The sequence below is a fragment of the Vitis riparia genome, chromosome 18 (genome assembly GCF_004353265.1).
Source record: "Vitis riparia cultivar Riparia Gloire de Montpellier isolate 1030 chromosome 18, EGFV_Vit.rip_1.0, whole genome shotgun sequence".
Lineage (NCBI taxonomy): Eukaryota > Viridiplantae > Streptophyta > Magnoliopsida > Vitales > Vitaceae > Vitis > Vitis riparia.
In genome coordinates this window covers 34215740-34231899 of record NC_048448.1, presented here as the reverse complement: position 1 = coordinate 34231899, position 16160 = coordinate 34215740, and the positions used below count along the sequence as shown (strand labels likewise).

General features: G+C 34.6%; 1 protein-coding gene across 1 annotated transcript in view; it reads right to left on the bottom strand.

Annotated features, from left to right (window-relative positions):
• Window positions 1–13193, bottom strand: part of LOC117905762 (disease resistance protein RPV1-like) — a 67949-nt gene extending 54756 nt beyond the window's left edge. The window contains exon 1 of the mRNA XM_034818637.1: window positions 12679–13193. Within this exon, the coding sequence (XP_034674528.1) occupies window positions 12679–13193 (515 nt within the window). The remainder of the gene's footprint in view (window positions 1–12678) is intronic.
• Window positions 13194–16160: the final 2967 nt, after the last annotated feature.

Below are 16160 nucleotides of genomic sequence, written 5' to 3'. Positions count from 1 at the left end.
ATGAAAACAAACTGCATCATGGCATTGACATCATTGGCTTAGATCTTCAAAGAGGACACTTTCACAAGGGTGAGATGGACTACTGAACAGGTCAAAAGTATTGGTATGACCTATGTACTTAATATTAAATTGATGAATTTAATGTGCACTACAAGTATACAAGTATTCATGGGGTGTATGCAGATATCATTATATATCAGGGTATTTGTTGGTAATCAAGCCATACAATATGCATGCTAGGAACTTTTTAACTAAACAATTGAAAATTATAGCCAATGTACAGACTATAGGATTAGCCCTTCCGAACTTCTAGCAGCTACTCCTCCTGTCACACCAAATGCAGATTCCAATTGAGTTCAAATCCTCCATAGCATAACCAAAAGAATATGGATGAACAAAAATTGACATTCATGGTACATATCCCCATTAGTTATACTTAGTATTTAAGTAGAGTGTTGGGCCACCAAATGATGTACTTGATGCCCACGCATTATCATTCACTATGGTAGCTATCACACCCTTGAAATTCACACTAAATTTTTCACGAGTGCACGGTGCTAAGGACCCTTCCTTAGCCAACCTTCCTTCCCAGCGTTTAGAAAAATAGAGTAAAAGCACAACAAAAATAAATCAACAAGGACACAAACATTTATAGGAAAAATTTCCCAACTTGTATTAATTCACTTTACAAGACAAAATTGTTCATCTGAACCAGAGTACAATGCTGACACCCAAGCATTACGAGAAGAACCCCTATCCCAATCTTTCTTCCTCTATTTCAAGGCTGCAGGAGCCCTTTTAAAAGACTCAAGCTGTAGTTACATATTTGAATTTCCAAATTCAAATGTTGGAGCCAACTTGGTGGTTATGCAACTAGCCAGAACCGCTCATAACTGCCTTGCATAACCACCCACCACCCAGATAGTGGCCTGCACATGCCACCAACTTGCACTAGCCATCATCTCTTCAACCAACTGTAAGTCAATTGGATGCTTGACTTGATCACCTGATGCCTTAGCTAGCTACACTGCCATCTCCTCAAGCCTTGCTCACCAAGTTGTTGGAGAGTCCTCCTAACAAGCTGCCTCCTTCCCCACAAGGTGCCTTTTGTGATTGGGTGCCCATCAGCATGTCTTTGATCAAGGCCTTCTGATTTAGGCAGCATGCACCAACCAGTTGACCAAGTGTCTGGTGCATCAGTGTGCCTTCCCCACACTGATGTGTGAGCCCATGCCATGTCTAGGTGCCCATGGCTTAGGCTTGTTGCTTGCTTCCCTTGTCAGGTCTAGCTTCATAGCAACGAGTCATGGCATTGCGCCCACGGCTGATCCCTCTTGGTGTACAGGGCATTGTGCCCATGTGCTATGCGTAAGCATCATGGTGCGAGTCAGCTATTGTTTGGTGCCCCATTAGACCATGGCATTGTGCCCATGGCTTCATCAGCTGGCTCACCGCACAAGGCTGAGGCGCCCTTGTGCCTACGTGGGGAAGGGGTAGGCCGCACCAGGCCCCATGTCGTTGCGGCCACAGGGTGCACACCACACATGTCGTGGAGCCCATGTGTGCATGCTCGAGTCGCGTCCGTGTGTCCTAGGCACGCCCAAGGCTGTGCCATGGTGCCCCCTTGGTGCAGTCAAGGCTTCCCTTGGTGCTCCCTTCTTTGAGTCACCTACTCCCCCCTCCCCCTTAAAGAGCAATACGGGCCGTTTTTATTGTTTCTGAAGGAAACATCAATATGCCTGAGAAGACATAATGGAATAATAAATAAATATAAATTAAAATCCTTATTTTTAATCATTTTTAGTATATAAAGGTGTGTTAATGTAAAAATTAATTAATGATCAATACTTAAGGGTTTTAAAATATCATATTTTTAAAAATAAAAGTTGATAGACTTATATATTTTAGTATTAAAATTTTAAATTAAATTTAATTTTTAGATATATATTTTATTTGAATATAAAAGTAAAAGATTTAGTGGACATTTAATAAATCAACTTAATAATTTAAAATGACTTAATAAATTAATCTAAGTCATTAAGCAAATTAAGTATATTTGGTAAAATAAATTAATAGTATGACTTAAAGTAAAAAATAATTTTAAATAATAAGTAAAAAAAATTAATTTCTTTTTAAGTTTATATCTTTATTTTACCTTTTTATCCACATTTGTCCTAATTACATTCACAATTTCGTTTGATGCTTCACGACCTCCATTGTTACTGAACCTCTTTTATCCTAATTATAATTTATAAAAATAAATATGTCAATTTGATGATTTAAAATAAATTTTAAGTTAATTTTATCAAACAATCTTAATATTTAAAATAATAATTAAATACAAGTTTTAAGTCAATAATTCGAGTATAATTTAACTTTTTATTATATAATTTATAATTTAGTAAATATTAATATATATATATATATATATATCATCATTTATTTTATATCATTGAATACATTTAAATTAAAATGAATCATAATTTTAATATTAAATATATTTTAAAATTAGACATATTATCATAATATTATTATTGTAAAATAATTTATAATACAATTTAATCATAAATAAACTCTTAAAATTTATATTTTTTATTGATACAAAGTATATTATTATTAAATATAACAAATTCTATATATAGTAATTTTTTCTTAAAAAAAATAACTTCAAAATATTTATTATTACTTATTATATATTTTTAGAGTTTTTTTTTTTAATATTTTATAACTTTTTATTAATTTTTTAAGTTATCCATATTTTATATGAAAATACCTATTGATATTTTCCTTTATATCCTGATTAAATTACAAATATATCCATCAAAACTAATATTTTTATATTTGAATATGAGTATGGTTTTTTTAAAAAAAATTGTAATCCAACTCTATCAAATATAATCTTAATATTTAAAATATCTATAAATATATAATAAAGGGTGGTTAATAAATTCACTAAATTCAAATTAAAGAATCTTAAATTATTAAAATTTAAATTTTAAAAACACACACATAAATGCAATTACTCACAATGTGAATTTGAAAATGATTAGGTGGCACAAAACAATTGTGAATCATTACACTTCTTCAATTAACAATCGACACAGCCAATATTTGTGGGTCAAAAAGATGCTTGAAACCATCATTACAATCACTTTCATCTGAAAGGCCCGCTCATCTCATAATGTGACGGGATGAAGATAAAGTGTTTATCAGATCTGAGTCCTCAACTCTCGGAAGCGAGACATCTCTATTCTCTACTCCGATGCTCTGAATTTGTAGACGAAGCCATTGACCCCCGTGAGATCAAGACAACACTAAAAAAAATCATGGGGCAAATAACGGTTTTTATTTTTTCTATTTTCACCTGTTACAGCAATTTTCTTTTGGGTCCGATAGGCAGCTGTAATATTTTAAGTATACATCACCAATTAAATTGTGCTATGTATACATTTTCAAATTTCTTAATTTATATCATAATCTCATTATTTTTTTTAACAATAATTTAATATTTAAAAATTTATTTATTTATTTATTTGTTAATAATAATCAAGATGAAGATAATTAAAATGTGTAAAAGTTGTATTTGGCCTTCAAATATTGTTTTTAGCATTTTAAGAAACTCTCTTAAATAAAACTAAAGATGAAACCATGATGAATGGTTGCTCCTTGGATTAGAAATGAAGGAATTTGAGCTTAATCTCACTCGAGTGTAGGAGGAAAGGCAAATATATCACCAATTGCCGGAAGACACGTTTTCACTTTGAAAGCAAGTGTTATACAAATAATATGTTCCTATAAGCTATTGCCTGCTTAAGACAAAAAGCAAGAGTACCAGGCCTCCGAGAAGTGTTGAGATCCCAAATGGCCATCCGAGAAGTGTTGAGATCTCAAAGGGAACAGGGAGAATTGATGAGATCCCAAATGGAGCATCGAGAAGTGGTGGGATCTGAAATGGAGCCCAATAGAAAATGCGAACAAGAAGCAAGAAGCTAAAAATAGTGATGAAAACCCAAGAACGAATCTCAATGTTGGATATGGAGGGGTTTGGCTGCCTCTCAAAGCTTTCTTGGTCCCAACGACGTGAGTCAGTAAGAAAGCATCCAATTTCTTGTGATTCTGATTGTTGCATATCTTCAAGGACCTCATGAAGCCTTCTCCTGATCATGGCGCAGGCATGTGCGTTGGTACAAGAGTATCCAATCCCTATGGGTTCTGCGTCATCAAGGCTTCCTGCAACACTGAATCATTCACATTTTCCTGGACACTGCCTCTGCTTTGGGCTTCTTTGGGGCATCTCCCGATTGTTTTGTCTTCTAATCTCCATTCATGGAGATCATCAAGGTCTTCCCCTCATCACCTTAGGAATAATACGTATCACTCTTATACTCGTCATCACTGTAGGAATAATTCCCATCACTATTAGACTCGTTATCACTGTAGGAATAATACGTATCACTCTTATACTCGTCATCACTGTAGGAATAATCCCCATCACTATTAAACTCGTCATCACGGTAGGAATAATCCCCATCACTCTTAGACTCTTCATCACTGTTACTTTTAGTGTATACAGGACAAACTCCGCAACACTTCACAATGCAGGACTCCCTGTCTGTACGAAATGAAAACTTAATGCAACTCCATTTCTCAGGAGCGAAGCCGATAAATGATGGTACATAGGCCAGCCACCAATGATCTGACCCAATTGTTATATGTTCAAGGTATTGAGTCCAACCATCAACGAAGGAGAAGGAAAATATGCCATTGGATTTCAATTTCGAATTAGGAGCACCGCATCCCAAGTCACAGTAGGTTTTCCAACCACTTGTAAGGGGCTCTTTCTCGGGCGCTACAACAGCAGAAAGAGCAAAACCCAGAAAGTTACTAGTATACCAATTTTGAGATACCTGTATATTTATTTCATGCCCTTCGCTACGATGCTCGAACCAATCCGGTATTCCACTTCCAGGAAAAACAGTGCTGAATAGGACAGGAACTTCTGGGTTTTGCTGCACGACAGAAACCATGATGATTCTAAGAGAGATCCCATATACCCTACTGTTTTTGGTAACCATGATGATCATTCAAATTTATCATCACTTTTATCATTATCTTTTTATATGGATGACCACAAAAGTAAACAAACATTTTTCTTGAAAATATGAAAAACTAGTAACAAACATTCTTATTTATTTATTTATTTTTATATATATATTCAAGTTGGAGCCATAGAGAACTTACTTCCTCAAAAGTGGAAGGTTTTATCTCGTGGTCAACACGGGCTGCCATACTCTGTAAATCACGCTCCATCCTACTTTGAAACTTGGTTAGTTTAAAGCAATTTCCAAACATACAACTTCTAAATTGTGAGAAAACTGCTTGAGGGGAGATGTCTTCCAGTGATTCGCAATTACTTGCATTTATAATTTCCAAGCTTGATGGAAGCGCTGGCAATGCTCGTAAGCTCCTGCAATTTTGCAGCTCAAGCCTCCAAAGACTACAAAGTTGATCCAAAGTCCTTGGCAATGCGTCTAAGTTCCTTGAGTTCACTTCACATTTTCCAATATCCGAGCAGCCAGAAAGAGAAAGGGTCTCAAGAAGTGTCAATTTACCAATGCTGTTTGGAAGACTCCGGAGCTTTCTGCAATTTTTTAAACCCAATCTAACAAGCTCAGTGGCATAACCAATTGAAGAAGGGAGTTCTGTTATAGCAGTTCCATCTAAACAGAGCTTCCATAAGCAGGGCATGTGCTGAGAGATATCCGAAAACTTCTCTAGCCTTGAGCAACCCTGGAGAATGAGAGTTCCAAGGGATAACAACTGACCGTAGGCTCCTGCATCTTCCAGTGATTCGCAATTACTTGCATTTATAATTTCCAAGCTTGATGGAAGCGCTGGCAATGCTCGTAGGCTCCTGCAATTTTGCAACTCAAGACTTCTAAGACTACAAAGTTCATCCAAAGTCCTTGGCAATGCGTCTAAGTTCCCTGAGTTCACTTCACATTTTCCAAGATCTGAGCAGCCAGAAAGAGAAAGGGTCTCAAGAAGTGTCAATTTACCAATGCTGCTTGGAAGACTTCGGAGCTTTCTGCAATTTTTTAAACCCAATCTAACAAGCTCAGTGGCATAACCAATTGAGGAAGGGAGTTCTGTTATAGCAGTTCCATCTAAACAGAGCTTCCATAAGCAGGGCATGTGCTGAGAGATATCTGGAAACTTCTCTAGCTTTGAGCAACCCTGGAGAATGAGAGTTCCAAGGGATAACAACTGACCGTAGGCTCCTGCATCTTCCAGTGATTCGCAGTTACGTGCATTTATATGTCTCAAGCTTGATGGAAGCACTGGCAATGCTCGTAGGCTACTGCAATTTTTCAGCTTAAGCTTCTGAAGACTGCAAAGTCCATCCAAGGTCCTTGGCAAAGCATCTAAGTTCCCTGAGTTCACTTCACATTTTCCAAGATCCGAGCAGCCAGAAAGAGAAAGGGTCTCAAGAAGTGTCAATTTACCAATGCTGCTTGGAAGACTCCGGAGCTTTCTGCAATTTTTTAAATCCAATTTAACAAGCTCAGTGGCATAACCAATTGAAGAAGGGGGTTCTGTTATAGCAGTTCCATCTAAATAGAGCTCCCGTAAGCAGGGCATGTGCTGAGAGATATCCGGAAACTTCTCTAGCTTTGAGCAACCAGAGAGAATGAGATCTTCAAGGGATACCAACTGACCGATGCTTGGAAAATGCTCAAGGTTTATGCAGTTTTTCAAACTTAAGCGAGCGAGTTTGTCCAAATCTCCAAGGGACGGGTGAATTTTACACAACTGTGTACAACCATCCAGAATCAACATCTTAAGATTGGTGACCCTTGAGAAATATGGAGTTTCCGTCAGGTATTGAGAGTGACTAAGATCCATATATTTTAAGTTTTCAAAAACCTGTAACAAAAGACAAGTGATTATAAATAATTGCACTTGATTATGTACATAACATATTATTCCCTCTCCCCCACCCCCTAAAAAAAAGAGAGTAAATCAACCATACCTTATTTCCTTCCCATAGCTGAGTAAGGTGGCTATTAGGCATGCTAAGGCACACAAGATTCTTACACTCAAAATCAGATGGCAATAATTTCAGAGGATAATGGAACCAATCAAGACACCTCAGCTCAACAAAATGAAATTTAAAGTCATGAGGAATGTGTACTTCACATTGCATTTGAGTGTCATCAGTTCTAAGCAGTCTAAGTTTAGTCATCTTGGCAAAGGCTGCAGTGGTAAATCGTATTTCCCTTATGCCAGACAAGTCGAGGCCTATAACTTCAACTTTCTTGGTTCCCTACACAAAAGCATGCAAGAAAAAAAAAACAACATTCATTAAAACTATATACATGTACAAATGGTTAAATGAAAATGATATTTTTGAAGCTTAATTTTTTTTATGAAAAATAAGTTCCTATATTTGATCCTCACCATAAGGTTTTCTAATACATAATAGATATCTTGTTGCATGCATAATCTGCTGCGTTTGCCAGGCTCGTCAGGAAAAGTTTGGCGAACAATTTCCTTACCCATTTCTATAAGTAAATCATGTATACATAGCTCTTCATCATCAATAATACTTATGAGTGACTTGTCAATGAGAGTTCTTATTCCACTAATGGGGAAATAGCCACAACTATTTAGTATATCCATTGCAAAATCTTTAGGCCAACCCTCCATAAAAAATGCAGTATGTAGAAATAGATTTTTCTGGTCATCATCTAACTCATCAAAACTTATTTGAAGCACTTTCTGAATTTCCTTATTAGGGATTTTTTTTAGTTTATTCAATGCACACACCCATTCATCTTTGCTTTTCTTACATAAAGAAGAACCTAAAACTTCAAGAGCCAATGGAAGGCCTCGTGCATAAGCAATGACATGGTCAATAAGCTCCATAACATCTCCTGAAGGGCAATCATTTCTGAAGGCATAATGGTTGAAGAGCTCAATAGCTTTCTCATCTTGTAATTTCTGGACCTCATATACAGCTTTCACACCATACGCGTCCAACAAATGTTTATCCCTAGTTGTTATAATGATTCTACTTTGTGGACCAAACCAATTAGGCTCTCTCGCTAAAATTTCTAATATTGATCGGTGGTTCACATCATCAAGAACAATAAGGACCTTTTTGGAGTGTAATCTTGCCTTCAACGAAGTGGTTGTCACATCAATATTTTTATCCTTGAATATGCTTGAAAGAAGTCGCTTTTTTAAATGATCTTAACCTTTTCTTACTCTCAAATCTGCTACATTGGCAAGAAAGCAACAACCTTGAAATTTTTCGGAATTTTTTTCATAAATAGCTCTAGCAAGGGTAGTCTTACCTAGACCACCCATACCCCAAATCCCTACCATGAGAACATCAGTGGACTCAAGACACAATAGTGATTCTAGTTCCCTTATGCAAGAATCTATTCCTACTAGAAACTGGGTATCTTTTGAAGGAACACATTTTAAATCTTTGGAAATGTCTACCACAATTTCCTCAATAAGTTCAGCCTCAGGCCTGCAATTTGAATTTGGAAAAGGAATAATGGTAAGTTTGGTAACACATACATTGTTTAAAAAGTAGTAAATTTGACAACTTCGGAGGAAACACGTGGATACTTAGTCATATTTATTGCAACTTTGGAAGGAAAACAAAAAACATGATCTATCAAGTATGCTATGACGGTTAAGATATAATTGATCAGATTTCTCACACAAAAATAAATAATGTACTTTGTTGAGAGTAAATGTTATAAAATAACCAACTTAACTATATTGTATCTAAAACCTAGTTTTTATTTATCTTGAGCATGCATGATATGATATGCTTAACAATAACCAAATCTGTTGAAAAAGATAAACAACACTTCAAATTTATCCACAATCAAATATATTGAAAAAGAAAGGGACAAAAGCCCATATATAATTTGATTAAATGGACTATAAGGTTCAAACAGAAAACAACTCTTTGAATCTAGGAAATCCCTCCTAGAAGTTGCTCTACAAACATTAATATAACTTAAAATTATATTTTCCATTAATTTTACTCTTATTTATTGTCTTTTTTTGTGATGCCCAAACCTTACTACTTGGCTTAATTTTTTTTCTTTTTTCTTTTTAATACATTTAACAAGAGTTGTACATATTGGGCGAACCAAAGACAATTTGACACATTGCGATTTTCCACTAGGTCCTAGGCATCATTCCAATCATGAAAAGCAGAAAGGAGGAAGGAAAAGACAATTAAGGCAGGGGTCTCCAACGGGCGGGTCGGGCTGGGCCGGGCCGTAAATAAGAGGCCTACGGCCCAGCTTGGGCCGGGCCTATGGGCCCGTTGACTGGTCAACGGGCCAGGCCGGGCCGGGCCATGCTAAAATGGTAGGCCCGTGGCCCGGCCTATGAGCCCGCGGGTTGGCGGGCTGGTGGGTGGGCCGGGCCGGGCCGGGCCGGCGGGCTTTTTTATTAAAGCCAAAATGAAACCAAGGAAGGGAGAAGGGGGGATTCGAACCCCTCCCCTCATGCTTATACCTTAAGGCTCTAACCAACTAACCTACATTCTTTTTATGTTTATTAATTGAGTTAGTTATATGTATATAAAAATAAAGTATATTATTTTTTTAAAAAAAATTAAAGGCTCCAACGATCATGTGACCGTTGGAGCCTAGCTCCATCCCATATTCCCATGTGACCGTTGGAGCTAAGCCTCAAACGGCCATATGGTCAATTATTTTTATTTTTATTTTTATTTTTTTATTTTTTAACTTTCCTATAAATACATCTTCTTCCTTTTCATTTTTTCATCAAATTCTCTCTATTTCTCTCTCTATTTCTCTCACATTCTACAATATTTCAAATTCTTTTATTTTTCCATCAAATTATACAATATTGTTGGTGGTGCAAAACAAGCATTGGTGGCTCCAAGAGTTCAAATTTGCTAGGAATTTCTGCATCGGTTCTCTAATTGAGTAACATACTTCACCCCTACTACTTTATTTTTTTGTTACATTTTTTTTTTATATTTATTACTTTATTATTTTTGGCATAATATTTTATCAATAATTATAATATGACAAGTGCTTCTTCATCTAGTCCATGTGATGAAATATCATCAAACAAAAAATTTACTTCAAATATATGGAATTTTTTTGATAGAATAGAAATAATTTTAGAAACTAATAAAAAAGAAATAAAAGCAAAATGTAAAATTTGTAATAAATTTCTTACTGGTGGCTCAAATGCAGGCACAAGTCATTTAAAAAGACATCATGAAAATTGTAAAACTAAAAATAATGTAGATATTAGAAATTATATGCAATTAGGTAAAAATGAAAGTGGAAATTTAAAAACATTTTCTTATGATGAATCTAACCGTCGTGAAGAAATGATTGATTATATAATAAGAGCATAACAACCTTTTAACATGATGGAAACTCATGATTTTGTAGGAACAATTCAACGAGGTATTAATCCTCAATTTAAAGGTTGGTCTGGAAATACAGTTAAAAGAGATATTATGAAAAAAATTTATACACAAAAAGAAATTAAAAATTTTTTTTTTGCAAATTTTGAAGGAAATATTTATTTAACATCTGATATTTGGACATCTTTAACTCACACTGGTTTTTTATGTATAACTGCTCACTACATTGATAATGAATGGAAATTAAAATAAAAGAATAATTTCATTTAAATTAATAAATGCTCCACATAGTGGTAAAAATATAGCATCTTTAATAAATGATGAAATTATAGATTTAGGCATTCGTGATAAAATATTGACAATAACATTAGATAATGCTGCTAATAATGATGCACCAATACATAGACTAAAACTATATTGGCAAGTAAAAGAAGATCATGCTAAAATATTTCATGTGCGTTGTTGTGCACATATTTTAAATTTAATTGTAAAGGATGGATTAAAAAATGTTGATAGTACATTGGAAAAAATTAGAGGCATTGCATATAGTATTAATAGTTCTCAAGCAAAACATGAATTATTTTTTCATTGTTGCAAAATGTTAAATATGAAAAGAAAAAATATAAATTTGGATATGGCCATTAGATGGAATTCCACATATAAACTTTTACAAAATATTACAAAATATAGAAAAGTAGTCGAATTATATGAAATACAATTAATTAACAATGATTGTGAAGCAGATATTTATGCATTAAATGATTATGATTGGCATATTGCAGATCTTTTAAGAGATCTTTTTGAAATTTTTGATACTTCAACAAACATTTTTTGTGGTGTATATTATCCAACTTCAAATCGAGTTATTACGCAAATAACTAATATTTTTCTTGTACTTCAAAAATATTTAAGTTTTGAAATATTTAATGATACAATATTTGCAATGATAGAAAAATTTAGAAAATATTGGGGAGAAATACCTTTAATTTTTTATATTGCTTTAATTGTGGACCCTAGATTGAAATTTGAAGCTTTGGATGAATGGTTAACAGTTATTTATTTTAATGACCAAATAAAAATTGAAGAAATTAAAAATGAAATAAATTCATTATTATATAATTTATATAACTATTATAAAGAAAAATATGGTAATGATATTAATACTATTAAATTACCACCTACATCTACAAACTCCTCATCTTTTTATAAAGGAGCTCTAGAAATGTTGAAAAGTCGAAAAAAGACAACAAATAGTTCTCCAAATAATACATCTGATTTAGATAAATATCTTAATACTGATACAATTTCATTTGAAGATCAAGAAGATTTTGATATTTTAATATAGTGGAAATCACATCAACACAAATATCCTGTGCTTTCTATAATTGCTCGTGATGTACTAACAATTCCTGTGAGTACAGTTGCATCAGAAGCTGCTTTTAGTGCAGGTGGAAGAGTAGTTAGTAAAAAACGATGCAACTTAGCGCCAGATGTTATTGAAGCAGGGATATGTGTGAAAGATTGGGAAATAGCAGATAAAAGGATGTACGATTCCATTCGAGAAACAAAGATGCTTGCCGATATGGAATCTTTAAAATTATCAAGATCTTCATGGATGCATGATAGTTCGCCATCACCGCCAGAAAATAATGACTAAATGTATATTATATTTTTATTTTTATTTTTATTTTTTGTGGTTGAAAAATACAGATGATTGACAAATAAATAGGTGCCAACCTAGTTGGGATGTATTTATTTTGTAGTGATGTAAACTTTTCCCACATTTTCAAATGTAATTATACATTCAATGAATAAAATTTTGAAATGAATATTTTTTTAATAATTTTTATTTTTGTAGTTTTTTTTTAAAGGGGCGGGCCTATGGGCCGGGCCTAAAATTAGGCTCGCGGCCCGGCCTGCCCAAAAATGGGCTCGGGCCCGACTTTAGCCCATCGGGCCGGGTCGGGCCTAAAGCGGGCCGCGGGCTTTTTGGAGACCCTTAAATTAAGGTATGGGTAGATTTCATCATGAATTTGAATGATTAGATAGAGGCAAAAACCCATCCATCGTATTTCTTTTATTTAAAGCTAGCTAGCTTATTTCAGCAATTATTTTTTTATTTTTTTATTTTTTAAAATTTCCCTTTTTCTGTTTGTTTAAGATTAGGATGATCAAAATGTCAAATGAATAATAAAAACAATCAATGAAAAGATAGTTTAGTTTTAGAGAATTACTTATTCAAGGAATGCAAACCAGATAAATTAGCAACTTGAGTTAGAGCCTTCCTCCACGTCAGCACCTTTTCCTTGATCTTCAAGTTCTTTTCATGCTTAGACAAGGCTTCTCCAAAACTTCTAGTTTGGTACCGAACATGTGATGGATCCACGTTATAGAAAATGGGCACCACCCTCTGGTTTTTGGTTCTTCTGCACTCCAGTATCTCCACAAGTTCTTCTAGACACCACTTGGAGGATGCATAGTTTTCTGACAGAACAATGATGGAGCACCTTGATCTTCGGATTGCTGTAACAAGTGTGGGAGATATCTCTTCACTTGTTTTAAGCTTCTTATCGTCCATAAAGGTGTCGATTCCCTTTTGGTCCAACGCCTTATAGAGATGGCCGGTGAAATTATTGCGAGTGTCCTCCCCCCTAAAACTCAGAAACACACCATACTTCCAATCAGAAGAAGAAGAAGAAGAAGGAGCCGTGAAAGAAGAAACAGCAGTAGCAGCAGTCTTTGCAGCCATTGAAGAAGAATAAGAAGAAAAAGAACCACCCATTGAAGACGTAGCCGTTACAAAAGAAGAGGAAAAAGAAGCAGCAGGCAATTTGGAAGCAGAAGTAGATGTTTAACAGATCCAGATCCAACTCCTAAGCTAATTTGAAGGCAGAAAAGTAATTAATGTGAATTCTAATGGAGAAACTGGGGTGTCAAATGTGGGATCCTCCCCAAAAAATGCCACACGGCTCTCTCCCCCTTAAGACGCGCGGCATAGCTCATTCCACCCGGAGAAGAATTCTATCCGGCCGACGTTCCACCTTCTCCGAATATTTCACATATGGCGCCTGCCGCCGGATGGGAGAGGAGGACGATTCAACTTCCCCAGGCAGACGTGTCCAGATCCTTCAGTAACGCTTATTCGGAGAACCTCCGGGGCCAACGATTCAGATTCCCCAGACAACTTAGCTCATCAGACACTCGCGATTCGTCGGATCCATTTCCGCCCACAATCAAAAAGCGAACTCCGATAATACTGATGACCAAGTCTCCTGAACTGTCACTCATCTTTAATGTAAGATGCGCTCTACAAGATATTCCCAAATCTTATCAGAGTGCCTGACACATCCCCGATATTTAAAGTCATAATTGAAGTGCCAGCCGTCACCTGACACCAAAAATATCATAATTGAAGTGACAGCCGCCACTTGGCACCAGAAATGTCATGATTGCTTTGCCACCTTATGAGCCGCAATCATGACGATGGGACCCGCTAGCACAACGGTGTCATACTTTCTAACTCATATATAAACTCTAAGGAGGCTCTCAGGAAGGTAAGCTGGTTATCCTTGAGAAAAGGCCGATAACTTAATCTCTTTAGCCATGGCTAATAAAACCATCGGAGGGTGTGTCCGGACACCTTGTCCGGACATCTTTTTGCAGGAAGAAGGAGGAATTACTACTATGCGTTGATCGAGATTCCGTTGCTGGTGACTACTATTGCAGTAGGGGAATTTTGCCATCAACATCAAAGAGAAGGACTTTTAGACCAGATGGATCTGAGTCGGGAATGGTTTTAGACTAGTCAAATGAAAACATTATAAAGGTTAATCTATTCTTTCTTCTATATTTTTTAAGCATTTCTTTAAAGATGCCGTGAAGACCAATGAATAGGATAGGTAGCAAAAGCTGTCCCATTTCTAACTTTACTGCAACTCAGGGCTGGTTAGGGATTGAACCTCTAGGTGATATTTGTTTGATATATTTTTTTATACATATTTAGACCCAATTTTAAATAATAAAAATATAGTATTCTATTTAGTATTTAGTATGGGAGTGATGTACTAAAATTTGACACTCTTATTTTTTCATATGAAATTGAAGAACAATTGTCATTACTTAAAAATAATTTTAACAATTTGTATATTCTAAATTCCATTTCTTCGTTCTATATCATATTTATTATATTTAATTTCACTTAAAGATAACTAAGTCATATTTTCGTTTACTTTTATTTATAGTATTTTTATTTGCAATATTTTAGTAGAAATGCTTTCAAAGTATTTTAAAAAATATAAAATGATTTTTTTTTAAATAAAAAAACCACTAAGTGATTTTTCAAAAATTTAAAAGTATTTCCAAAATTTTGTAAAACACTTAGGTAGTGTTTTTTTTTCTTAATTTTGAATAGAACTTTAATGCTTAATGGTGTTAAGTATTAGGTTATTTGTTTTTTTTAATGTTTTATTTTTATTAAATATTAAAAAGTAAAGAAAATAAACATGTTACTTTTTACCCTTTAGAAAAAATTAGACGTTTAACAAATTTTAAGAAACACTTTTAAAAATCTGAAAAATCATTTACAATGTTGAAAAATTATTTGTAGTGTTTTCTTAAAGAAATACTTAATAAGTGATTTTCTTAAAAACATTTTCTCTAAAAATATTTCAAATAAAAATGCTAGCAAACACACTTTTTATTGTTTTTCAAAAACACTTTTCTGATTAATAGCATTTCTTGCCAAATGAATTCTTAATTATCGAGATTTAATCATAAAGCTCAAATTAGAAATAAAGTATGTTAAGACGGAGTTACCATAATATATATATATATATAGATTGTTCAATATCCCGATGGAGGAGGAGATCTAATTTTCTCCAACTCTTTCTGTCATTCTAGTAGCTTTAGAATTTCAGATTATGAGCCCTCTAGAACTTCAAGTTCATCTATCCCAGTAAGAACTACCGGGATAGAAGAAGAATCCAGTTCAGCAAATCCTAAGACATTAAGCTAACAGGTGTTAGAAGTCACACCAATTTGGCCAGACCCTTTTATACTGAGGAAAATGAGTCTACTTAAGAATCACATCAGGATGAATCTTTTGACATGTCTCCTACTTATTCCCAATTGATTAACACTGTAAGTTTAAGTGATGAGGACTTTGAGATCAACAAGGATCTCTTAAGGAAAGACTTCTATTATGAAGTCAATAAGCAAAGGAGAGTTCGGTTCTTAAGCAAGGTCCCTAAAGATACTAGAACCCTTTACCAAGAAGAATTCTACACATACTTAAGACAAGAAAAGAAGAACATTAAGTATTGGATCTAGTTTTAACTCTTCAAACAAGAGCAACATCCAGATTATCCTTGTAAGCGTGTCAATTACACATCAACAAAAACTAATATATGGAAAAATAGTGACGATACTGTCATAGAATCCATCCATCATCTAGAAGCTAAGATAGAAAAGAACATTAATGGCACCATAGTCAAAGCTTCACCTTTTAAGACTAAGCCAGGGGATAAAGGAAATGCTAGTACTGTTGACGTTAGAAGAATCATGGAACCGAACAACTACACTAACATGTTTCTTAAGACCATAGGCGATCAACTCAACAGGTTTGAGGAGATCATTGAAACACAAGACCACATTAAGACTACGCTTGTTAAGAAAGGTAATAAGCCTTTATTTAAGCCTTTTGAATTCTATAAGAAAT